Below are 27249 nucleotides of genomic sequence, written 5' to 3' on the forward strand. Positions count from 1 at the left end.
TTGAACTTGAGTCATTTTTAGAAAGAATTTTGAGTCTGGGAAAACAAGTGTGAATTGCTAGGAATAAATTTAGAAATTCAGCAGAAATTCAAAGCACTAGATAAACTACAAATTGCAAAAAATAGGCTAGCAATTCTAAGAAAGAAAGAAAAAAGATGATGAAAACAAAACGAAATTCTGAGACAAACTATGAACAGTGATAAACTATTATCTGATAGCCTATAACTCAATACTACATAAATAAATGTGAAATTCTGAGAAGAAACGACGCAAAATTGTTAAATAAAAACTCAGAATTTCTAAATACTGGAATGGGCTATATGCACAAAGACTTTTAATTTCAGCCAGCCAGCCAGCCTCAGCGCTTCCGGTCTTTCCATTATAAAATCGCCACGTTTAAGGTCTGATTTCTGCTGTTTTGACGTCAGCTGCAGATGTGAATGAATGGTGGAAGAAAGTAGTTCCTAATTCAAAAGGGTTTTTAGACTCTCCTTGTTTGATTTTCTTTTTTTTATATACACGATTATGTCGTCGAACTGTTGTATAAACGCAATATCACACATAATAGCAGTGCGATATGGCTGTATATCAGCACTGGTGGGACGCTAAGGCAGTGATCTTCACTGCCTAATAGATTTACAATATAAAGTGGGTCGCAGATCAGACAAGAAGCACTGCATTAAATTCCATTTTTCCCCGCCATCTCTTTAAAATATGAAAGTTTATTTTACCCTATAGTATTTTCAATTGAGTTTCTGCGCTGGCCTGCTGATCCTGACGGCAATAACTAACTGAATATACAGTAAATTACAACATAAATAGTGTAAAGGGACCCTTATAATATTTAAATTATTTATATTAAATTAAACTTTCACTGGAAGTTTACTGTTGGTTGAAAAACACTAGCTGTGCATATAGCCCATTGCGAGGAAAATTTTCAGAACTGCTATCTGTAGCTAAACTACAAATGGCAAAAATTCGGCTACAGTTGTAAATCTGAGAAAGAAAAGAAGAAAGAATCTTTGAGAAACTATAAACAGCGATTATCAGATTATCAGCCTATAATTCAAAACTACACTGTAAAAAAAATCCTGGTTGCCTTTAATGTATAAGCTGAATCAAATTACCCCTATGAGTCCATTGAACTTATTTTAAACTGACTTAAAATAGCTTTCGTAACTTATAAAATTAAGTTGAAACATGATTAACGTAGTTTAATAAGTTACAATGACCTAAAAACATGGAATAATTGAGCATGTAATTTTTTACAGTGTACAAATGTGAAATACTGAGGGGGGGGAAAAAAGCCAGGAAGGATTGTTAAATGGAAATTCGAAATAATTGTAATTGTGAGACCACCAAATAAACTTGAAATCTCAACAGTTTTTTTTTTGTCAAGAAGTTCACTAAAATGACAATAAATACCTATCTTAATTACAAGACTTTCAATAAGCTTGCAGAAAAAGAATTCTAGGGTGTATGCAGAAGGACTTTTAATTTTCAATAATCTGGATCAAGCTCTACCGGTTAACTATATGTCGTTACAAAATAGTTTGAAATCACATTAACCATTAACCGTAAATTTATCTGTATGGGAGGAAACACTACCCTATGCTAAATTTTTTTTGTCAGAATTGCTAAATAAAATCCATAAGCTTATGTCAAAATTAAATCACAATAGTTGACCACAAGAAATAAAAAGCTTCATTCAAAAAAAGTTTAAAAACTTTTATTATTGAGTTTTTTTTATAACCTAAATTGTAAAACATACATCTATTTACAAACATCAATACAAAAATGTACAATGTGGCTTTTCGTGGTTCAGGATGTATACTGAAATCCATATCAATATAAACCACAACCTGCAATTTAAGCTGCTTTTTTTTTTAACCCAGTCCTTCATTTTAAGTGTTTTACCAAGTTAAATCTCCTCTATGAGTTCATGCAACAGCACTTCATGCTCAGGACCCTTCAAGACAAACGACGACAATCCAAACAATAAGAAAACTACATTTCTCATTTCTAGACACGAGTGAAATTCAAATAAAAAAAGTCAATGGTACATTTGTAAACAGTGTTGAAGAGTGTGTTAAACACAACCAAACAAAAAAACAAGATGACAGACAGGCACGTGATTATTATAAAAACAACAGCGTAGTCCCATGGCGTCAAAACTAGCGTCATAAATAAAGGCTTCACTTGAAAGCTATACGTACGAAGAAAAAAAAAAGTCCTTCATTTCTCCGACTCTCTCCAGCCTCGAGCGTTTCGGCCGAACTTATAGACAAGCCTACGTCCATCAACCCGTTCCAGGATCTCGCGTTTATAATAATACCTTCAGAGAGGAAAAAGAAACATGTCAGAAGCTCAGCGCATTGATCAGAAATCTTTAAGAAGCTGTGAAACTCCGGGGAAGATGTTACCTCATTGCTCGACTGAGCTTCTCGTAGGTCATACTGCTATTATTTTTCTTCTTTCCCCAGAGCTGAGCCACAGCTTCTGACTTCAGAAAGCGGAAAACTCCCTCGGAGCGATCCTCCCATTTGATCAGGCCTGGGTTACGCTCGGGGTTCAGGAGAATGTCTCGGATGAACTCCCAAAGGTGCGTCCCACGGGGGTCTAGTGAAATATGAGATTGTGTGAATGAAATGAGAAAGAGGAGGAATTTAAAGCAAGACTTGAATAAAAAAGCACGTCTTCGTGCCAGAGGTTTCAGTTATATGCGCTGCAGGCAGGCTCTCCAAAGACTGGGGTGAAGTTTAGGACACATTAACAGAAAATAAACCCATAGGGAAGGAAGAAAGGAAGATTTCGTCAACTTACTGTGTCTTTTGACTTGTGACCGCTTGGGATCTGGAAGAGAAAATTGACTCTTATTAAAGGAACAACTCACAATTTTGAATATACTGTTAAAGCCAAAATTATTAGTCCCCCTGAATAATTAGCCCTCCTGTTTATTTTTTTTCCCTAATTTCTGTTTAACGGAGAGAAGATTTTCTCAACACTTTTCTAAACATAATAGTTTTAATAAGTCATTTCTAATAACTGATTTATTTTATCGTTGCCATGATGACAGATATTTTTTTAGGTTTTGTTAACATTATCTACCATTTCAAATAAATTAACAAAAAATAAATAAATAAAAAAATCTCTCTTCAACCCAGACTCTGTTTCTCTCCTTCTACAGGATATCTTAAATTACAGGATAACAAATAGCAATAATTTAGGAAATATCAATTAACTAACAAAAGAAAGCCTTAAAGTTGGGTAATTTGGCATGATTTAACTACTCTACTACCATCAATTTGTCTGAAAGCGGAACTTTCAAAAATGACAGAATTATTAAAGTGTAAAGCAAGGGTTTGTACTGAGGCCATCTGGCACTAAATATGAGCCCTTCTGCTGCATTTAGTTGTGTTTAGCTAGTTTTCATAGACCATGTGCTTTTATTTAGAATTCACAACAGGTTAATGTTTTACAAGTAAATTCTCCAGAACAGAGAGTGAAACGGAGTTCAGTGCAGTGCAGGAATGATTCATAAAGCTTTATCAAACTCTTTCCTTTACACTTCAGTAGCCATTGTTTGGTTATACTCTTGTTTGCAGAAGTCCGTCACCAGTTCCGTCTTCTCGATGACGTTGGACATGTTGTTAAAGATCACAAGTAATGTGTAGTTTGACATGTTTAGGAGTCAAAATCATAAAATCTAACACAGTAGTGACAATATATGGGGGATTATGAATAACTTTAGGTATATAGAGTCATGTGGATATGATATTTCTTTAAGACTTTAGGTTACAATTCACAATATTAACAAACCATTAACTAACATTACTAACTTAAAGAGCCCATATTATGGGTTTTTGAAAATGCTCTTCCATATAGTGTGTCACACAGTTCTAAGTGAAGTGAAATGTCCAGCTAAGGCTTAAATCTGAAAGTGTACAGTGTTTAAAACTGTTGATTCATCTATAAAGGAGTCGACTCATAGTGCTTTAAACGAGTCGTCTTGATAACGAGTCATTAGGTGTTACGTGATGACGCGGCTACGAAACACAAGTAGTTGTGCATGCAAACCCGGGAGATTTGAAACCTGCGGCCCCGCCCACTAACAGAAAAAAAGCAACACACACACACAGAGACACACAGACACCGGTCGAATGAAGTCACGCTGTGCAGATGGACATTATTGACAGTCTCTACCCAAAGATGAAACATCAGCAATATAGCCCAGCCTTGAGCAGATCGAGTGCTTCTGGAAACTACCTGCTTACAAAGAAGACTTCATCGGTTTGTTAAAGGAAGGATCAGTAAAGACTGTCAGATCTTGTCAGATCAGTGGATCATGAATCAGTGTTTTCCTCCATTTCACAAGTTTCAAAATAGTTCAGCTCAGGTTTGAGGTGAGGTGTCTAAATTGCACCCAGCAAGCTGAACTGGCTCTAGGCGTGTGTGTTGTGTTTTCTGGGGAGAAGCGTAATGTGTGTGCGTACGTAGCACCGGAGCAAGCTGAACTGCCGCTCTAGGCAAACGATAATCACGCCCCCCTCAACGCGATAGTTAAAATGAAAGGGACCCGTTAGTAACGTGAGGACCGGGTCGCGGGGAGGGTGGTGTCGCCGACGCCGCTATGGACGGGCCGGCCCTGTGTGTGTGTGTGCGTGTGCGTGTGTGTGTGTGTGAAAAGAGTGATGGGCTAGGAGATCTTCTCGCCAGTTCTTGGACTTTTTGCTTGATAAAATAGTTAGTCGTCGGTATTTTCTAGTCCATCGTCTGTATTTACATTCAACCACTGGCAGCCAAAATCCACTATGAAGCGTGTATGCACTGTGACTACTTTTATATTGTTGATTAGCAGCTGGGCATTTCACTCTGCCTCGCGCTGAAGCCTTGTCCGTGTCGACCAATCGCAGCAGGCTGTCATTGGTCCAATCAGCGCAGATTAGCTTCGCGCTGAGGAGGGGTTTGGGAACAAATGAATCGCTGAACGATTCATATGGGAGTCGCTGGGATAATTAGGTAAAAATAAATGCAGATTATAAGACCATGAAAGTGTTTTTTGACCTTGCATGCATATTAGACTGTTGTTGGAGACCCTTACAATCTAAATATGACCCTATTTCATGTATAATATGGGCTCTTTAATAAACTACTAATTAGATGTTATAGTAAGGTAGAACTTGGGTTTTAGTTCTGAATAGGATTGGTAATGGGTAGGATTAGAGATGCAGAATGAGATTATACTTTATAACTACTAATTAATGGTTAACCTCTAAATAAAAGGCACACTCTCAGAAATAAAAAGTACGCGAGCTGTCACTTGGGTGGTACCTTTTCAAAAGATACAAATTTGTACCTAAAAGGTCCATATTAATATCTCAAGGGTACTTAAAAAGTACAAAAGAGTTCCTCATAAAATGTTTAGGTACTTATGTATACGTTTGATGTACCAATATGGACCATTTAAGTACAAATTTGTTCCTTTTGGAAAGGTACCACCCCAGTGACAGCTTGTGTGCCTTTATTTCTGAGAATGCAAGTAATAAGTCCATAATTAATAGCATGAATTGTGACCTAAACTAAAGTGTTACCGATAATTCTTTAGTGCAGTTAGTATTAATTAAAAGTGCAGTAGTACTTATGCTTTACTGTTACGGTGGCTCAGTGGTTAGCATTTTCGCCTCACAGCAAGAAGTTTGAGTATTTCTGCGTGGAGTTTGCATGTTGGCTTGGGTTTCCTCCGGGTGCCCCGGTTTCTCCCACAATCCAAAAACATGTGATATAAATGAAATGGATGAACTATGGAATTGGCCATAGTGTAAATGTAAGAGTGTTGTTCCCATCCCTTAAATTTAAAATTTCAGCTCTTGCCATCAAAAAGACATTTAGGCAACCTCAAGTAAAGAAAAATGTGTATTCAAATGTCATTTGTGCCGACTGCCATTAGAATTTTAAATACTGGAATCTAAGTATGTAAAGGGTTTTAAATTGAGTTTTTAATGTGATAAATGTGATGACATTGAATGTATTTGTGTTGCCTGTGTTTTCTGTGGTGTGTGTAATGTGAACGCTGATCTGGTTGTGTGGTGAAACCAAAGATAAATTTCCACTTGTGAACAATAAAGAAAATAAAGTATGGGTGTTTTCCCGTACTGGGTTGTGGGTGGAAGGGCATCTGCTGCGTAAAACATATGCCAGAATAGTTGGTGGTTCATTCCACTGTGGTGACCCCTGATAAAAAAGGGACTAAGCTGAAGGAAAATTAATGAATGTGGGTAGATTCTGATTAGTATCAGTAGCGTTGCAATTTCTTTGCATGACAATCTAATTAGTCAGATCTCAGACCTTTTTTGCCTACAGCAAACAAATCCTTCCAGTTTTGCAGCACGAGCTATAAGGAAGAACAAACAGAGAGACCCGAGGCGAATGCCTTTTTACTATAACTATTGAGTCCATGGGAATGGAACCTATAACCTTGGCAATACACTAAGTCAATTTGATATGTGTCAGTATAAGCATACATATAATGATTAACTACGTTTTGCTTTTGTAATATGGTAATGGAATAACTTTAGGTACTATGATATTACCATTAGATACAGTAAATACACCATGTTTCTGTCAGTATTATGTTGTCATTTATGAGTTTTAAGTTTAATTTCTGTTTTTTTTTTCTTGGTTGTTCTTTAGATCATTTTTGTTGCCATGGTTACCTATGCTGTACACCTGTGTCTTACTTAATTTAGTAAAGTATAGATGAATTACCGGTTTGCAAACATTGAGGTTGCAGAAAAAAAACTTTTACAGCGAGGGAATGACACCCGATGCGGTAAAGAGTTTGTTGTTGTATTAGAGATAAGTTATATTGATTAATTATTAATTATTTTTTAATTTAATTTATTAATTATTATTGATTATTGAATATTTACATAAGTGATAAACACAGTTATTCTGGAAAAATTAACGTTATAGTGAGTGGTGTTCGTCTGACAGGTCCATTTGCGATAGTCTTTGGATGCCAACAATGTTGTTCTGTGTGGTCATGTGCAAAAAAATAATGTTCCTTGATTACCAGATTCAAAACTTTGTAGTGCTAAAAACCAAGGTTCTGCCCAGCCAAAGACAAGAAAAGAAGACAGAACTGTACAAGGTCTGGGTAATCATCAACAAGCAAAACAACTGCATTCTGACAGTGAACTGCACAGGGTATGTAAACTTACACTAACCATTCAGTGTCCGCAGTTTAATTCACCAAATTTAACGGTTTTCGCTGAAATCTTTGCTGCAATCAAAAACGAGTAAAGTTTATGATTTAGCATAGCGTGAGCTTACTTGATATGAAATGAGAACTGCAGAGTCAAGCATTTTTAATTAGGTACTCAATCCATTCAGCTCTTCTGATGGCTGTTAGCCAAAGACGTCTAGGGTTGGCATCCCACCAAGTCGAATTTGGCATCCCACTGCACAACACGACATGTTTGCTATTGCAACCGGTATGCACGGTTGAACCCGTGTGACGTAGGTTGGTAATTCCGTAGGTTGGTAATTCCCCTATATAACCCTGTCTTTGTCGATTTGTTTTTAGTGGCTGTTTGAGTATTTTAGTTTCATATTACATAATATGTACATGTTGGATTATCACAAACTTTTTTAAATGATAGAATTAAGATTAAGATTAGCTTTAGGATAGTTCAAATGAAGATCCTTTACCTGGGCTTAAAGGAGCTGGTGAGGGCAATATGGTGCTAGTCTGGAATGAGCTTTTAATATCAAACAGTTCTGAGGAAAGAGGAAATAAATTGTCAAACCATCACGCATCAATAATTTAAACACACAGACACACAAACACACTTGTTTTATTAAGAAAAAACTTGTTTTATTAAGAAAATGCATTAATCACACAAAAAGGTACCTGGAGTGCTGTAAAAGCTGGATTCTTCCTTGAAGGGGAGAATTGAACATGGGAAGTCTGCTGAAGAATGAAATAAAAGAACTTGGTTACAAAATGGTGACCTGAAAAGTTACCAATTTTCAAAAGAAACTCAGATGAGAGTCAGACATGCAGAGGCATTGTTAAATCCACTGAAATAATGTGAACTTTACACTAAAAAGGATTCAGTTGAAACCAAAATCTCTCTTGCTTTTACAGTACTTTGTGTTTGACTACTCACCATCTATTTCTGTTTTAATGTCAGCCGGTGTAAACATATCTGTTTGACCATACTGACCTGCAAAACAATAAATGAGAGATGACAAAATAAATAAATAAATGGAATGTTTCAATACTTCTCAATAACAGAGTGTGTTTTGCAATGGCTATCATTACATTTCCAAGTCATTCCCACATCATGTTGTTGAAAACCAGTTTATCTTGCTGGTACGGTTCTCACATTTCACCTGCATTCGTTTTTCTGGATTTTATAAGGTTTAGTAACACACGGTAATGGAAACTGTATCAAACTTATAGTATCAAATGTAAACTGGCTATTTATGAACTATTGGGTCTTGTTAGAAGCAGCCATTGTTTTAGCAAAGTACATGTAATGTACATTCTTTAAAAACAGACTTGTGGTTTTACATTGTGTGGATTTCACCATGAAAATGCCTTTTTTAAAGAAAGACAACAATTCTCATGCACAATATCATAATGAATGCAACAGTGACAAAGGTTCAATGGCTCCCCTTTCAAGCCCATGCTTTTGAGTATTCACCATCGCCAAAAAACATTTTTTTTCTCTCAAAATAACGATTATATTGTAAAAAAAGTGGCTTCCTGCTATTATTTCCTTTTTGAAAACAGACAAGCTCTGCCAAAGACGCTTGGTATTAATTACTGAAACTATCAAACAAAGCATAATCCATAACTGCTTAATTTTTGGATTGCAAATATTAAGACAAACAACTCAGTGGCGATGTCAAAACAGCTTAAAAAACATGTCAAATTGATTGGATGTCAATTGACTACCTTGATGTCAAAATTACATTAAATTGACATCTGATATTGGCATCAAAACTTAATCATAGGACAGTCCTGTAATTGATTTTGGATGTGTTTTTAACACCAATGCAGGATGTCAATTTGATGTTGTTTTAACATCAAGGTTTAAATCAAGTGTAAATGTGTCATTTGTAATTAAAGCTTTGAGATGAATAAAACTTTTCTTACATTATAATACTTTTTGTGTCATTATTTTGGTGGTCAAAAATGGCATCCATGTGTGGCTGTCAAATAGACATTAAGGTTTTGACATGAAATCGATTAGCCTTTTTGATGTCATGCTTCATGTCAATTTGATGTTGTTTTGATATCAAGGTGCCTGCTGGGAACATTCATGTTCCATAGTGCTCCAACTAAGTTTGGTTTTTGATATTTTTCACTTTAATTTGAGGGGAAATTCAAAGAGAGACAAGAAATGATTGGACAGGAGAGAGGAGAATTGGATTTGGAACCACAAGCTAGGTCACCCAAAGACCTGTTACTCCAAAGGCTATGGCTCTGACCGGGATAATCATTACTTTATTGTTCATAAAAATGAACATTCCTATAATAACACAACAACATCCCCAACACTATCCTCACCCCAAATCCTATTATACTCCATCATTGTCAGTCAAAGGGAAACTATAAATTATTGAGTAATCCCAACCCAAAACCAACACTTAAACCCAACCGTAACTATCTGAAATCCTGTTGATAGCAATGTTGATCCAGGATAAACAATGTTGTTGATTCAGTGACATGTTCTACATGGCAAAATCCCATTTATAATTTTTTTCAGAGCTGGCAAGGTAGACAGGGTGAAGCTTCAACTCAGCTACATCTGGATCTTACCATTCCACTTGAGGTCAGTCAGGCTCTGGAAAAGAATTGAACCTACGGATCCGGCTGCCCGGGTGAAGTCTTGGAAGCTCATATTGCACAGTTGCCTCCCGTCAAGGTCAAAGTTTTGGAAGGGAATGCTGGTGGCATCAATTTGGTGCATGTCCAGTGTCTGTTGGAGCCATTCCCATACCTGGTACTTGGTCCAGTTCTGAGGGTGAGGATCCTGAGTCCAAAATCGACTTGATGTCATCATAGAAACTGTGGATACAAGTTGAAGGAGAACAGTTTAAAAAGTTGCCACTGTTAAAGTGGATAAGTAAACATGTTGTACGCACAGACATCCATTAGCATACATAATTAATTTTGTTTGTTAGCGCAAAGATTTGTTTCAAAACTATTTCTAAATTCAATTCTAATTTCCAGCAAATGAATAAATGAATAATAACAACGAAGTGTGATCAAACAACTGAGTTATATCCAAATACACATGCTATGCCCCATATGGTCCAAAACCTGACAGGTGGACAAATCTAAGCTTGTTTTTATTCAAACAAATATAAATATGCATTTAATAAATACTACTACTAATGAAAATAACATTATACCAAAGCAAGTTGTCATGAATAAACAAAAAAAAGACCCCCAAGATGAAGGCAGTGGTTTTTATATTTATGTAGAAAATAATATTTTTAAAAATGTTTAAATCCTTTAATTCTTTTTCATTTGTAAAAATATTTGCATGTTGCTGTACATTCTGCGTGTTTTAAGCAGTGTGTAAGCAAAGCGCACAACTAACGTGCTTTGCGCTGAACTTTATAGCAATAGCAATGCGCCAACAATGCGCCTTAACACACCTCTTTTCTAGACCGAAACACCCATGAGTCCACAACGTGGTGCAAACGGATTTGCTATTTAAACAACTTGACGGAAAACAGGAAAATTAGGGTTGCGATGGTCTGAAAATAGCAATACGTCGTGAAAACACGTCTTGCACCTTATTGTGCCGGGTGTATTTTAGGGCCCACAATGTGCGATTTCGGCCACAATTTGATCATCTGAAAAAAAATTTGGAAATCCCAAAAGATTCTTATGAGAAAGAAACTCTAGTGTCTGATCACTAGTTTGGCATGTTCACCAAGAGCCAATTCATGACAGTTCCAATCAAATGTTCCCTTCAATTAAATTCTGTGGCAGAGTCAGAAAATTTCAGACACTTTCCTGTAATGGGATTTTCTTACAAGTGTCAAACAGGAGCACTAAACCTGATGACAATCAGTAAAACAACTACAAACTATGTCAGGGAAATGCCAAAACAGCTTATTTCTGGTTTCATCTTCAAGGTGAGGTATCATTAAAATTACACTACAGAGTATTTAGGTTTACTTTAAGGTATCACTTCAGAATGTGGATTACCGAATGTTTCATGAATTGATAATGTCAAACTCCACATGAGTCTTGCATGTATCTGTGTTTGGCACCTCTTCATTGTCATTCAGTCTGACATTATGACAACTAAGGTCTTACATTTTTACACGGGATCATGTTTTTACAGCCTCAAAAACTACAATCATAAAGGATTCATTTAAAAAAATGTGAGCCAGACTTAAGCAAGAACACAGGTTTTCAAAAAACCCTTGGGGACTCTCTCTGTCCTGCTAAAAGAATTGTCTGTTAAGGTCCGTTAGATTGAGGTTGAAAATAATCTCTTCAGGACAATGTCCCTCAATAAATAGCTATGAACACCTCTGATCTAGAATAACCAGAAAAGAAATACTAACTGTACCAGAACAAACTCAAATTACTGGAAGCTTAGGAGCTTTTCAATCTTGTGGACCAACACAATCATGGTACTCCAAACTGACTCGAGGGTACAGTTTATTAACCAGTAGTGTCTTTGTTGAAGTAAATTCTCTAACGAAGTTTTGCTTGTTTAGATCGAGCCAAAGTCTTCAAACTGGCTGCTAGTGACCCACTGTCCTTGAAAGGTAATTTCCAACCTTTCTCATCTCACTTCCTTATGATTATCAAGTCCAAATCCAAAAGTCCTGGAATATCTAGTGTAACCCCCGCCGGTCCTACATCACCCAACCCACTCCGAGCTGGGATTGACCTTCCGCATGGCAGTCAGTTGCTCTAAGAAGGAGGCTAAAGACTATGGCCTCTAGTGACTGTCGCTCGAACATCTTTAGAGGTCAGAGGAGTGAGGTTTACCTGCACAGCACTTCACTAGCTGGCCTGCATTACACTCACCCCCCTAAACCTCACTCCCATCCAGGTCACGGCACCGTCAGTCCTACATCACCCAACCCGCTCCGAGCTGGGATCGACCTTCCGCATGGCAGTCAGTTGCTCTAAGAAGGAGGCTAAAGACCATGGCCTCTAGTGACTGTCGCTCGAACATCTTTAGAGGTCAGAGGAGTGAGGTTTACCTGCACAGCACTTCACTAGCTGGCCTGCATTACACTCACCCCCCTAAACCTCACTCCCATCACCCAACCCGCTCCGAGTTGGGATCAAACTGGCGACCTTCCGCATGGCAGTCGGTTGCTCTAACAAGGAGGCTAAAGACCATAGCCTCTAGTGTCTGTTGCTAGTGCATCTTTAGAGGTCAGAGGAGTGAGGTTTACCTCAGCACTTAACTAGCTGGCCTCCGTTACACTAGTTTATTAAGGGGTTTGATAAAGGTTGGATTGTGGGTCTCTTGGAGCAAGGTTGAAGACCTTATAGTAAGAAAGTGGGCATAATATATGCTGATGAGCAGCTAAGCCAGTGTTTTAGCAATCGTAAAACTTATATTAAATAGAGAATATAGTTTCACACTGTAAGGAATGTAAATAAAGTATTGCACATGATTTCTAGATAAGTGTGAATCACTTTCACTATCTATATCATGGTCCCCGCAACTGATAACCTGGTAACTCCAGCAGTGACTGCTAGAGTAAATGATTAACCTGCCAGAAAGGGTGATAAACAAAACTGTTTTTGCACTGGACCATGGAATATTTTCATAAGAGTCCCTTGTTAGGCTCTGTGTGTCAAGATTTCAAATGAGATAACATATTACCATCAGTGCAGTTGTAGTGGGTCGTCCAAGAAGCAGGTAGCTGATTGTCAACACTTACAGTAGCTGGGATACTCATGACACCACTGGCCTGAAGGACCATGATCCAGTGCTGCTGAATATAGGGAATAAAAAAGAAACTTAATTTGCTGCCACACATCCAAACTTGATTCTACAACTTTCCCAAGCATTGCTACCTTAGGAGATTAACATAAACTAAAAGAGTCATAAAGTTTACCCTGGAAGAGGGCATGAACTTGATGGGGATTTTTTTTGTCCTTGTGGAAATTGACTCAACAACCCTCTGATTTTTAGCCCCAAGCCTTACTCTACTACACTCTGAAAAATTAGTCATGATGAAACTTGTTGAGCGGCAGAGTAACACCACACTTGATGACATTCTTGTAATAGTAAACATACACACAAGCTCAAAAGTGGACCTGTAATTAAAGTGTAGACGTTATACCAGTTTCTAGTTGCGATCAGGGAGGGAAAACAAAGGTCCTGTATGTTCGCAGGGGTAAAGGGAGGGGGTGAAGGCTGCGTAGGTGTCCTTCGTGCCACGCTCAACCACACATTCAGACACATTTGCACAGGAATGTGTCCGTGTGTCGAGCTGCTTTGCATACATAAAGGTCCACCTGTCCTTCAGTTAAACAGTTAGATCAATGGTGCAGTCATAGCTTATATCATCGAATCTACTGTCAGCGTTATACAAAACACTTTTGAACGGCTTTGAACTAATGCTGTAGATCCATTTGTGTTGAATTTAGCTGTTGAAGTTATCTTAATGCTACCTCATAAATTAAGCTTAATAAAAACAACTAATCATAATCTAATCCTGATTATGAAATAAATAGATAAATAATTGTATGGCAATGCTATACCCGAGTAGACTTCACTGTTAGCATAGCAACATGCTAACTCAATGGAAACAATTACAGAAGGTCTTATAAGAAACTGGGGTGATGCAAGTTAGTAATTTAAGGGTTTCCTTGATGTTTATTATGTTGCTTTATGTCTCGTTGTATATAAAAATGTTGTTGGTGGATAAAAATGTATCACTGTTAAAAAAACTGATATAAATTGTATCTTTACAATCAGTTTTCGTCTTTCAAATAATTTAACTGCCTATTTTTGACTATGGGATCTGGCAAGACATGGAGGTTGTGATTTCGACAGACTTGATTCCAATTGGTTCAATGCTGCTAATTTTCATAAAGCTACACTTACTTCCTTCAACATTTTCAAATCAAATCATCAATGCCAATTTCTGCTTAGATTGTTAGATTTTGCACTTGAAGTCACTGGTTCTCTTATGAAAGGCACATTGGTTTAAGAAAAACAACATGGCTGCCACACTCAAGGATAGTTTATTTTCTTTACTGGAAAGTTTTCTTTGCCAAGCTGTTTTGAACTTCTGAAAAGACTTTTGCTTTGGCATCATTTTGTTTTAAGTGACTTTTAAATATTTTAAATGATGTTTAAACAATATAATTGTTGTTTTCGCTTTTAAATATTTTGGGACAAGGATGAGACGGTGGATCAGTGGTTAGCACTGTCGGCTCACAGCAAGAAGGTCGCTGTTTTGAGTCCCGGCTGGGCCAGTTGGCATTTCTGTGTGGAGTTTGTGTGTTTTCGGTGCTCAGATTTCCCCTGACATGCGATATAAGTGAATTGGGTAAACAAAATCAGCTGTAGTGTGTGTGTATGAGTGTTTCCCAGGGATGGGTTGCGGTTGGAAGGGCATCTGCTAATACATATGCTGGATAAGCTGGTTTAGTGTGATGGTTTCCTTACATGCCAAAAAAGCCAGAGAAAACGTGGAAATTTTCAGTTTCTGTTGACTTGCTGGACTTATTATGTATGGGTTTGAGTAAAATGTTAATATTTGTTTTATTCTACAAAAGTCTGACTGCATTTCTTTAAAATTTTGAAAAACATGTGTAATTTAGGTAATCTTCTCCCCAGAAAATGGCAATATTTTATTTGTTGAAATTACACTGATTTTCAATTCCATCAAAATAATAATTTCTTAACTCTTTTATTTAGTTATTACTTTAACCTTTCTGTCATGTTCGAGTCAAATGTGACCGATTTACAGCTTAAAAGATAAATATGATATCCTCCACACTATGCACTCGAATATATAAAAGTGATGATCACCTCTTCCATTGAATTTTGAGTGTTTTAATCAAACTTTTCACACCTGTGGTGTTCCCGGTCAAAAGTGACCGCCATAGGAAATGAATGGGTAACCAGATAATATTCATCCATCAGACAGAAAACATCCCCATATACACCATCCTCACTCACTCATTCCTGACTGAACAATGTCTTTTACAGGTACACAAGTTTTTTCTGTGCTTATGTTCCGATCCTCCAGCCTTATCAAGGAAAGTAACTATTTTACGTTTTGTCAGCTTAGTGGCTAATTCATACAAGTTGATTTTAAAAAGAAGGCATGGCACAAAACCCCACTTCTAAACCCAACCGTAATTGGAGGATGAGCAAATCATGTTAAATAATGTTAAACACTACTTTGTTCACAGCTAAAGAATTTTGAATAAAAATCCGGCGGTGAAAATTTTTGTGCTAATTTAAGAGCAAACAAAACAGGCTGGTCCATTTTGACCAGGAACACTAAAGTAAGGGGCAAAATGTGAACACGACAGGCAGGTTAACTGAAGTTAAAACATTGGTATTGTGCTGTCTAAAATTACGTCTAAAAACACATCACATTTTTTGTCATAATTATTTTAAATAAATATAATTTGGTAGAAATTTATTAAATAAATAAAATTTGGAAGAAATTTGGAAGAACAAACGCTGTTTGTTCAAAATATTTATTTAAAATGAGATGAATCAACAGAGTTCTTGAGTATTTCTTTCAGGACAACTTAATTGTTTTATGTTAGATCCACTTAAAGTTAACTGAATTCCTTCATGTTGTCCCCCCCAGCATTTTTAAAGTATACAGTATAAAACAAACATTTATGAATACTATGAAACCCTCTTTAAAACCTGTTTAGTTTTTTTTTTGACACAAAGTCAAAGTTAAAGTGATTCGACAGGCTGACAGTAGCAATGCCTACAACAAAGGCAGAGATATTTGCATATACTACTCTTATTGACATTACTCAGAAGGCTTGTAAACCTGTTTAGTTTGATTGAACCTGTATATTTCTCGTATGCATTAGTGTATAACAGTGTATGTGAACAGCATTACCTGTGCTCTCGGCTCTGCTGATTGACTTCCAGCGTGAAATCTGACCTTTATTTGTCTTTTTTATTGATTCTAAGATGGCCTAGCAGATCATTTTATGGAATGTGTGTAAAACCGACAGGAGCTATGCTAACAATAGATAATGTTCACACCTCGAGCAAACAAAGGATAATAGAAGCTTGTCTATTTTTCCTAAAAAATACTAGACAGATTAACTGAAATGTTTTGATGCTCTTATTTAAATTAAATTATTCCATTAATTTGTGTTTATTAACAATATTAAAATATTCCATGCTATTAACAAACCACTAACTAAAATGTTTAGCTCAATAAACTAGTAATTAGCTTCTTATTAATTACTAAGGTAGTAGTTGGGTTTAGGTGTGGGTAAAACTTGGAAAAGGTGGGTAAAACTTGGAAAAGAAGATCATGGACATGGTGCATAAGTGCTAATAAACAGTTAATATCTTAACAATAGATAATAATAGATAAAATTCTAACAATAGATAACATTAAACACTTAACAATAGAAAATAATAGATAACATTTGTTTACATTTAATTTTGATGTATAATCCGTGCTATTAACAAACCATTAACTAAGACGTTTAGCTCAATAAACTAGTAATTAGCTGCTTATTAATTACTAAGGTAGTAGTTGGGTTTAGGTGTGGGCTTTGGGTAGGACTTTGGACGTAAATGAAGATTATGGTTCATAAGTGCTAATAAGCAGTTAATATCCTAACATTAGATAATACTATATTAAATATTTGTTTACGCTATAATGTATAATCTATGCTATTAACAAACCATTAACTAAGACGTTTAGCTCAATAAAATAGTAATAAGCTGCTTATTAATTAGTAAGATATTAGTTGGGTTTAGGTGTGAGCTTTGGGTAGTATGTAATAGAAGATCATGGTTCATAAGTGCTAATTAACAGTTAATATCTTAACAATAGATCATAATAGATAAAATATTTGTTTATGCTTTATTTTAATGTATTATACATGCTATTAACAAACCACTAACTAAGACATTTAGCTCAATAAACTAGTATTAAACTAGTAACTAGCTGCTTATCAATAAGGTATTAGTTGGGTTTAGGTGTGGGCTGAGGGTAGGACTTGATTTGTAAAAGAAGATCATAGTTCACAAGTGCTAATAAACAGTTTATAACTTAACAATAGAAAATGGATAAAATATTTGTTTACGCTTTATTTTAATGTATAATGTGTGCTATTAACAAACAATTAACTAAGATGTTTAGCTCAATAAACAAGTGATTAGCTGCTTATTAATTACTAAGGTAGTAGTTGGGTTTAGGTGTGGGCTGTGGGTAGGACTTGGGATGTAAATGAAGATTATGGTTCATAAGTGCTTATAAGCAGTTAATATCTTAACAATAGATGATATTAGGTAAAAATCTTAACAATAGATCATAATAGATAAAATATTTGTTTATGCTTTATTTTAATGTATTATCCATGCTATTAACAAACCACTAACTAAGACGTTTAGCTCAATAAACTAGTATTAAACTAGTAACTAGCTGCTTATTAATAAGGCATTAGTTGGGTTAAGGTGTGGGCTTTGGGTAGAACTTGGTTTTTAAAAGAAGATTATGGTTCACAAGTGCTAATAAACAGTTAATATCTTAACAATAGATAATAGATAAAATATCTGTTTACACTTTATTTTTTGTATAATACATGCTATTAACCATTAACTAAGATGTTTAACTCAATAAACTAGTAATTAGCTGCTTATTAATAAGGTAGTAGTTGGGTTTAGGTGAGGGCTTTGGGTAGGACATGGGATGTAAAAGAAGATCGCAGTTCATTAGTGCTAATCAACAGTTAATATCTTAATAATAGGCAGGTAATAGTCCAGTAGTAAATGGTGTGGATTGTTACTTAAACTAAACTGTTACCAATTTGTTTAATAAACTCTTATATCAATAATAAATACTAATGCATAAAATGTACAGTTAATTAAAATGTTTCTACAATGTTTGTCACATAAGGAAACTGGTTTTGAAATATAAATGGCTATTTTGCACAATCGTAATTTGTCTAGCGAAACTTTTTCCCCTCCAACTCAAAGATCATTCATAAATCAAATGACTTATGAATCGTTCTTTGTGTCGTTTTTAACAGGAAAATCAGGTCGCCAGAGTCGTTCCAGCATTACGAAACTCATCTGATGTTTTATCCCAGATTGCTGTGTTACTATAGTGAAATCTATCGTAATGTATGAGGAAAAACAAAACTATAAACACATATTTTGGTGTTTATGACATTCTTTACAGTAACTGAGCCGCTGAGCTGGGCTACATGCCAAAGACACTTCTTTCATTTGCGGAGCCATAGGGGCCGTTTACACTTCATTTGTCTCTGTAGTACACAACTCACAGAGTTTATCGGCTCTACAAAGAATTCAGACACTCCAGCTACACTAAAAAAAATAAATGAATGACATTTTATTGCATAGAGATAACCAACCAATGCATGTGCAAATCAAAAAGTGATTTTTATTTAAATAATGACATTTAAAGACATTTTTTACAGCTTTTTGACCCAGTTAAAAATATTGTATTAACATTTACAAATATTTAACAGGTAAAAATATGAACTGTATTGTTAGTTATTCTTTTAACTGCATTTAAAACATTATTATTGTGTTGTCTGTGTATAATGTAAACATGTATACATTATTATTGTGTAAACATTATTATTGTGTATTACTTCTGAAAACAGCACATTTTTCATTATATTTAATATATATATATATATATATATATATATATATATATATATATATATATATATATATATATATATATATATATATATATATATATATATATATTATATTTGGAAGAAATGTCATTAATAGTTTACAGTAGTTTAGTTTTTACTCAAAGTTAATAATACTATAATAAATATAGATAAATATATTTCTATAATATAGAAAATAAGTCAAAAACTAAACATATAATTTATCAAATTTAAATAATATTTATATTATTATATTATTTATATGATCAAATTTATAGAATATATATTAGAACTTACATTTAAATTAACATCAGTTGTACTTGTCTGTTGTGTTTTAACAACAGTATGTCTAAATTCTTTATTAAGAAAAGTTTCACAAACTAATTTCGAGAGGAGCATGTGATGTGATTGATCGTGGCTGGTCTCTCATTTGTAATCATTAGTAAGCCAATGTGATTATTCTAAACTTACTATAAATAGCCCATCTAGCATTATTCCCTTTTCTTTGTTTTTTGAAGAATCATCTACCCCATCTTCTCTTTTACCAGGAGGGCTCTCGAGAACTACCTGATCTTGTACCCCCTGGGCCCTGGGCTCAATTATCTCCAAGCTCAGGGTTCTCTCCTGGGACAGCATGCCAAACCTACTAATCAAGCAATATCTAAGCGTGAACTCTTGAAATACTTTTTATTCTGAACGGTTTATATAGATCACAAAATACTTTCTTTAAAGCAGTTAAAAGATGCTTACAAAATTGATAAGTAAAAATTGTTTTGTTTGTTGAATTTATGCAGGTTTTATGGTTTAAATATAATTACAGAGTATGAAATAAATATAAATAAATGTAAATTAATATTTATATTAATGTCGCATTTTGTATATTTAACTGAATAGCAGATCCACTGTTTTGATTTTTAAGTTACAAGCTAAATTATAAATAATTATAAATATAAATATATTCTATAGTTCTCTATATTCTACATAGATTTAAAATAGAGTATAGAAAAACATTAATATTTGTTTATTGTTTATTTTCTCTGTTTATTTTTCCCCCAATTTCTGTTTAACGGAGAGAATTTTTTTCAACGCATTTCTAAACATAATAGTTTTAATTACTCATCTCTAATAACTGATTTATTTTATCTTTGCCATGATGACAGTAAATAATATTTACTAGATATTTTTTAAGACACTTCTGTACAGCTTAAAGTGACATTTAAAGGCTTAACTAGGCTTATTAGGTTAACTAGGTGGGTTAGGGTAATTAGGCAAGTTAATGTATAATGATGGTTTGTTCTGTAGACAGTCGAAAAAAATACATAGCTTAAAGGGGCTAATAATTTTGACCTTAAAATGGTTATTAAAAAATTAAAAACTGCTTTTATTCTAGCCGAAATAAAACAAATAAAACTTCCCCTAGAAGAAAAAATATTATCAGACATACTGTGGAAATTTCTTTGCTCTGTTAAACATCATTTGGGAAATTTAAAAAATACAAATAAAAGGGGGCTATTAATTTTGACTTCAACTGTATATAGAAACATTATATAATATTAATAGTACGATATAGATCATTTGTAATGCAATAATTGTATGAAATCACGTAAATTGTTTCTTTTAAAAAAACGTAAAACTTAAGTGTAAGAGCAATGTGCAAACTGGTTGTTTGAGTTAATCAAAATATATCTGACAAGTTTATTTGCAAACCTGTTTAACGTGCATCTAAAAAAACAAAAAGGTTTATGTGAGGTAAAGTTCCCTGAGTAAAAACCACCACAAAATTCACTTTCATTTTTAAAATAAAGTCATACTCTTCACATCTCTTGTAAATCCATTGCAACATTAAACAATTTTCCCTCATCGCCTGTACTTATAACTAAACAAACTTTTTCCCCTGCAGAAAATCAAAGAGAATGAAATAGTTGCTCACCAGAGATGTTAATAATGGGATCCAGTCGGACTAGACAGTTAAAGTTGTCTGAAGTGTTTGGTGTCTGTACAGGACAGAGGTTTGAGTTTAATGGAGAAACAGAAGTGTGAACCTGTCTTTAACCAGTGTTTAGGCCTGCTGAACTTATGAACTTCACGCTGACCAATGAGGATTTTTAATCCATCTGTTTCCTGCTGCTCTGATTGGCTGATGTTCATGCCAGGTGAGTGTATTTGCATTTAGAGAGCTACTTTCACTATGAAACACGCACGCACGCACACACGCATACACACGCTTCAGCAATCCTGCCAGTTTAATCTGTTGATGTTTAATGAAAACTCAACCGTCCTGTTGTTGTTGTTTTTTTTTTTTTTTTTTAACATTTTTGACATTTTTTACATTACACTTAAAAAAGCTGCTTATTCAACCTACTTTATTAAAATTAGCTGAAAAACAAAATCACAATTATTGCAATTTATTTGGGACAACTTAATTGTTTTATGTTCAATCCACTTAAATTAGTTAAACAATTAAGTTAACTTGATTGATTTGTGTTTGGACAACATTAATTGTGTGGAAGCCTGCATTTATTACAGTGTGAATAACAGACTTCAAACTACATTTTTTTTGCTGCACAAGACCTCCTTTATTCAATCTAGGCGCATTCTGTACATACCCCTATACACATTTCTGAAGAGCGCCAAATACGTCCCAAAACTGACCCAATAGAGTCTGGCTGCAAATTTGCACTTGCACTTTCAGTCTTGGACTTGCACTCTCAGGCAACTGCGCTTCCACTGCAAGTATATATATATATATATATATATATATATATATATATATATATATATATATATATATATATATAATAAACAGGGGGGGGCTAATAATTCAAGGGGGCTAATAATTCTGACTGACAACTGTATGTGTGTGTGTGTGTGTGTGTGTATATATATATATATACATTTTTTTTACATATTTTTAAACTTTTGACTTATGTGTTATTTGTAAATTTAACATTTATTTTGTTTGTCTTCTAATTTATTAGATTATTAGATTAAATAAATGTTCATTTACTTTGTCATCCTGTAATGTTCTTCTCATGTTTTTATTTTTAACATCTCTATTTTGTATAGTCATTCATTCATTCATTTAATTCCTTCACCATAGTCCCTTTATTCATCAGGGGTCGTCACAGTGGAATGCACCACCAACTTATCCAGCATATGTTTTACACAGCGAATACCCTTCCAGCTGCAACCCAGTACTACGAAACATCCACACACACTCATTCACACACTACGGGCAATTTAATTTATTCAGTTCATCTATAGCGCATGTCTTTGGACTGTGAGGGAAACAAGAGCACACTAAGGGGATCCACGTAAACACGTTGAGAACATGCAAACTCCACACAGAAATGCCAACTTACTCAGCTGGCCACCACACCACCGTGCCGCCCTATAGTATATTCATATATTTATATTATTCACCATGCCATAACATACAAACCAATCCAGTAACATAATCAGCATACTATAATGATTTTTGACTGTAGTAATGGGCCTAAAAACTTTAAAATCAAAGAAATAAATAGCTTTTTAACATATATTCAAATTGACAACAGTTATTAAAAATAGTACAAATAAATCTGTTCTTGTTGTTCTTTAGATCAAATAAATGCCGGCTTGGTGAGCCTAAGAGACTTCTTTTAAATAAATAAATATATAAATAAACAAATAAATAAACAAACATTAAAAATTGTAATATTTTAAAACTTTTGACTGACATGTAATTTCTGTTTTTCTAATGTAACATACATTTTTATTGTCTTCTAATTTTATTAGATTACATTAAATAATTGTTAATTTAGTCATCCTGTAATGTTATTCTCATGTTTTTTCATTTATTTTTAACATCTCTATTTTGTATCATCTTTAAAAACAATATCAATTGAACTGAAAAATGTATTTTATTCAACCAAACAAAATAAAACCAAGCTAAAAATCCTCTAGAAAAAGACTCATCATTAACTTCTTCCACCCAGACAACCTGTTAGCAAAACAAAACAACCCCGTCATATGGCAAAACTACCAAAACATGATCAAACCCAAGCCGAACGCCTCCCGTTCTCAGTTCAGCTCAGCTCTGATCGAGACCAACATGCTGTTTTCTTGATTTGAGGCCTGAATGCTCTCTGACACACAGAAACAGCAGGCTGCGGCGCTCAGGTTAGCTTTGCACTGCTGATTAAAGAGAATGTGAAGCTTTAAGACTCATAATGGGTAAATCACAGAGGAGATCTGCTTCGGTCTGACCTGAACATATGTGCTGGATATTACAGACATCCACGGCTTCACACTGCAAACAGCTGCACTCCAGCTCTGCCAAAGAACACACACAGAACACAACACATTAAAGATGTTCAATAGCAAGTAGTAGAGTTTGCATTGTTTGTGAAGTTTTGTAGATTTAAATAAAATAATTTTACTTCATTTTAATTATGTGTTATAAAGGCTTTAATTTATATATTTATTTTTTCTATCAACTTTTAATTAGATTTTTGCGGCATGGTGGTGGCTCAGTGGTTAGGACTGTCGACTCACAGCAAGAACTGGTTCGAGTCCTGGCTGGGTCAGTTGGCATTTCTGTGTAGAGTTTGCATGTTCTCCCCGTGTTCACATGGGTTTCCCTCACAGTCCAAAGACATGCGCTATAGGTGAATTGAATAAACTACATTGGTCGAATTGTGTTTGGATGTTTCACAATACTGGGTTGCAGCTGGAACAATATCCACTGCATAAAACATATTCTGGATGATTTGGCGGGTTCATTCTACTGTGGTGACCCCTGATAAATAAGGCACTAAGCCAAAGTAAAATTTATTAAAATTTTATATTAGAGCTAATTAATATTTTAAAATGTAAATAATTAATTAAATTTTTTTATTTAAAAAAATGTGAATATTTTTTGGGTTCCTTCCCACATTGATTAATAAACATGTTGGAATTTTTTACATTTACGTATTTGAAAGTGTTAAAAAAAATAGTATAAATGACTGGATTCAGCTCTCTTTGTTTGGGCTGGACATTTCAGATATTGCTCAGAAGAAAAATCCTTGATTCTCAATTGGTAAAAGTGAGGAACTGTAGGTTTTGAATTAGAGTTTAGATACTCTGCTCGAGCCCAGACTTGACCCAACCCAGTTGATATTTCCTGCCACTATCTTCAGATCGGGCCGTGATCAAGCATTTGTGTGCTTTTTTAAAAGTAGTTTTTATTACTTGATTGACAAGAATTCCAGTTGGGTCCCACATGGGAAAACCCAGGAGGGTCACACGTGGGCAATACCAGGTGGGCAATCCCAGGTGGGTCCCACGTGAGCAATCCCAGGCGGGTCCCACGTGGGCAAATGAAAAAAAAGAAAGAAAAGAAAATACATTATATGTTTTTTTTTTTTTTTTTATAAAATGCTGTAGAAAAATAAGATAATAATACATATGCTTATACTAATAAGCAAAAGAAATGTTTTGCTAATAAATAAAGGTTTAAAATAAGCATTTTCTCTTGACAATCAGTTTAAGAAAAAATGTCAGACATGGGCCTTCAAATAATTTTCGAAGGAGGTCGGCCCTGAAGTGAAAAAGGTTGAAAACCCCTGCTGTAAACAATACAGGCTTCCACATAATTTTTTCATGTCGATTAACACAAATCGATAAGTTTACTTCAAGTTGTCCCCCTCCAAAAAAACTCAAGAATTGTATTGATTCAACTCATTTTAAAAAAGTAGTTTGAACAAGTAGCCAATATTTTTTGAAATTCAAAATTGAATTTTTGAAGTTCAGTGAATCATACCTTTTATTCCACTGTACCCTTTCCAACTCTTCAACGATTGAATTAAGTTGTAATCCAGATCCAGGTTAAGATTTAAGATCAGTTTTAAGGCTGAGTCATGAAAAACCTCTGCCAGAAAACTCGGCTTGAGGGCGTTGGTGAACAAGAGAAGCCACTGCGCATGCGCTCTCGTTACACTAGACAAATCCCGCTTCCCTTCCTTCATTAGGCTCTCATCAGCACATCCAAAGCTGTCATCCTTAATATTTCACACGAGCTGCAGAAAGAGACGGCGAAAAGAAAGAGAGCGGATGATTTTATTAGGGTCAATTACAGCTACAAATGACAATTTCTCGGGCTAAATTGCAATTTTACGTCCTTTTTGTGAGAGAACAATGACTGTGTAATTAGAGTAATGAGCGGTGCATCAGGCGAATGATTTGTGCCGAATGAGAGCGACTTGTGTCTGTGTGTGTGTCTTCAGGCTTGTCTATTTGTTGAACCACTGCACGTGATGGTTCGAGTAATTACACGTAAATGTCTAATTACAGCAGTTGAACCGCAGAGTCCGGTGTTGCGGTGTGGTAATATGACCGCATTTCTCTGACTTGACTTGCCGCCATTCTCTGAAACGGGCCAATCAGCGTGTAGTTCATCTTCTGACCACATGATGGCGCTGGTAGAACGCCGAAGAAAGCTAAGAGAAATAGGAAAGCTGTCACGTAAACCTCTACTTGGTGTTTTTTTTACTCGAGATAGCCTATATATTTTTAATTTCACTTGTTTTTACTTTGCAAGTACAAAGACTTTGCGTTCTGTGAGAACTGGCCGGGGAGAATGGTAAGTGGTTGAAAAACACTTTCCAATGTAAGTTAACACTTGTTTTTGGCGAATGGAATCAAGAAAAAAGCCAAAAAGGCATAAAAGAGGATATGTTTCAGTGATGTGTGTAGTTTTTAAGGCCAAAAGCCAGTGTCGAGTGTCTATTTTTTTCAATAATAATAATATATTGTTTTGAGGATAGGCTATTGGTGATATTTGACAGCACATTCAATAAATAAATAAATAAATAAATGTTGTATCGAATATGTCCTGTCAAATATTACAAATAATCCCCAAGAACACCTCCAATAAGGCATAAAAGAATATTTGTTCAATGATGTGTGTAGTTATATATATATATATATATATATATATATATATATATATATATATATATATATATATATATATATTATGTTTCTTAGTGTTAGGTTGCGGCATCCGCTGGGTAAAACATATGCTGGATAAGTTTGCGGCTCATTACGCTGTGATGACCCCGGATTAACAAAAGGGCCTAAGTTGAAAAGAAAATGAATGAATGAATGAATATTCTTTATATGCACAGTGCTCAGCATAATATTTATCCATTTCTCTGTGAAGATTGGCAATGTATTTTGGTACATTTAAACAAAACAGATTTATTAAACGGATATATTTATTAATAGGTCACCAAACATATTTAGAAATTGAAAGATAATACAATTAAATTCAAGCAAAATATTTTAAAAAATAAATAAATAAATAAAAAGAAAATGCAACCTACAAAATTTCAACTAAATTTTTTTGTTGCTCTTTTTTAAAATTTGTATTTAATAATATTCTCTAAGATAAATACACACACACACACACACACACACACACACACACACACACACACAGTTGAAGTCAGATTTATTAGCCCTCTTTGATTTTTTTTCTTTTTTAAATATTTCCCAAATGATGTTTAACAGAGCAATTTTCACAAGGAAATTTTCACAGTATGTCTGATAATATTTTTCTTTCTAGAGAAAGTCTTATTTGTTTTATTTCATCTAGAATAAAAGCGGTTTAATTTTTAAAAACCATTTTAAGGTCCAAATTATTAGCCCCTTTATATATTTTAGCTATTATTTATTTATTATTAGCTATATATTTTTTCAATAGTCTACAGAACAAACCATTATTATACAATAACTTGCCTAATTACCCTAACCTGCCTAGTTAACCTAATTAACCTAGTTAAGCCTTTAAATGTCACATTAAGCTGAATAGAAGTGTCTTGAAAAATATCTAGTAAAATATTATTTACTGTCAAAGATAAATTAATTAGAAGTTATCTATTATTATTATCTATTATATTTTTATTAGAAATGAGTTATTAAAACTATTATGTTTAGAAATGTGTTGAAAAAATCTTCTCTGTTAAACAGAAATTGAGGAGAAAAATAAACAGGGGGCTAATAATTCAGAGGGGCCAATAATTCTGACTTCAACTGTATATATATATATATATATATATATATATATATATATATATATATATATATATATATATATATATATATATATATATATATATATATATATGAAGCAAATTGTTATGTATACTGTTATGTACACTGTATACTGTATAACTATATAATATAATACTGTATAACTATAATGGTGAATATAGAAATAAAAGTCTAAACAGATGTTAATGATGTTATTATAATTAGTATTATTATTAATTGTTAACAGATAATTTTTATTTATGCAGATTATAAATAAATAAAATACAGATTATTTAATATTT

General features: G+C 34.3%; 1 protein-coding gene across 3 annotated transcripts; it reads right to left on the reverse strand.

The window, feature by feature from the left end:
- Positions 1 to 1714: 1714 nt before the first annotated feature.
- On the reverse strand, positions 1715 to 20952 carry ehf (ets homologous factor). Of its 3 annotated transcripts, none has more exons than XM_056452148.1 (9): positions 20820 to 20952; positions 12888 to 12996; positions 9833 to 10081; positions 8172 to 8228; positions 7913 to 7969; positions 7711 to 7779; positions 2824 to 2853; positions 2424 to 2619; positions 1715 to 2335 (listed from the first exon to the last, which is right to left on the reverse strand). In XM_056452148.1, the coding sequence occupies exons 2-9, from the start codon at positions 12985 to 12987 to the stop codon at positions 2236 to 2238; spliced, it is 858 nt and encodes a 285-aa protein (XP_056308123.1). In that variant the 5' UTR covers positions 12988 to 12996; positions 20820 to 20952; the 3' UTR covers positions 1715 to 2235. The 3 variants fall into 3 exon arrangements, with proteins under 3 accessions (XP_056308123.1, XP_056308121.1, XP_056308122.1); XM_056452146.1 differs by having other exon boundaries at positions 7913 to 7972; XM_056452147.1 differs by having other exon boundaries at positions 7913 to 7972; positions 12888 to 12999.
- Positions 20953 to 27249: the final 6297 nt, after the last annotated feature.

Source organism: Danio aesculapii, chromosome 25 (assembly GCF_903798145.1).
Source record: "Danio aesculapii chromosome 25, fDanAes4.1, whole genome shotgun sequence".
Lineage (NCBI taxonomy): Eukaryota > Metazoa > Chordata > Actinopteri > Cypriniformes > Danionidae > Danio > Danio aesculapii.

Coding starts and splice junctions, on each gene's coding strand:
- ehf (XM_056452146.1), bottom strand. CDS start 12,987: ATGGTCCTTCAGGCCAGTGGTGTCATGAGTATCCCAGCTACTGTAAGT. Junction 10,082..12,887: donor CCACTACAACTGCACTGATG/GTAATATGTTAT, acceptor TTGTATCCACAG/TTTCTATGATGACATCAAGT. Junction 8,229..9,832: donor GACTGACCTCAAGTGGAATG/GTAAGATCCAGA, acceptor ATTGTTTTGCAG/GTCAGTATGGTCAAACAGAT.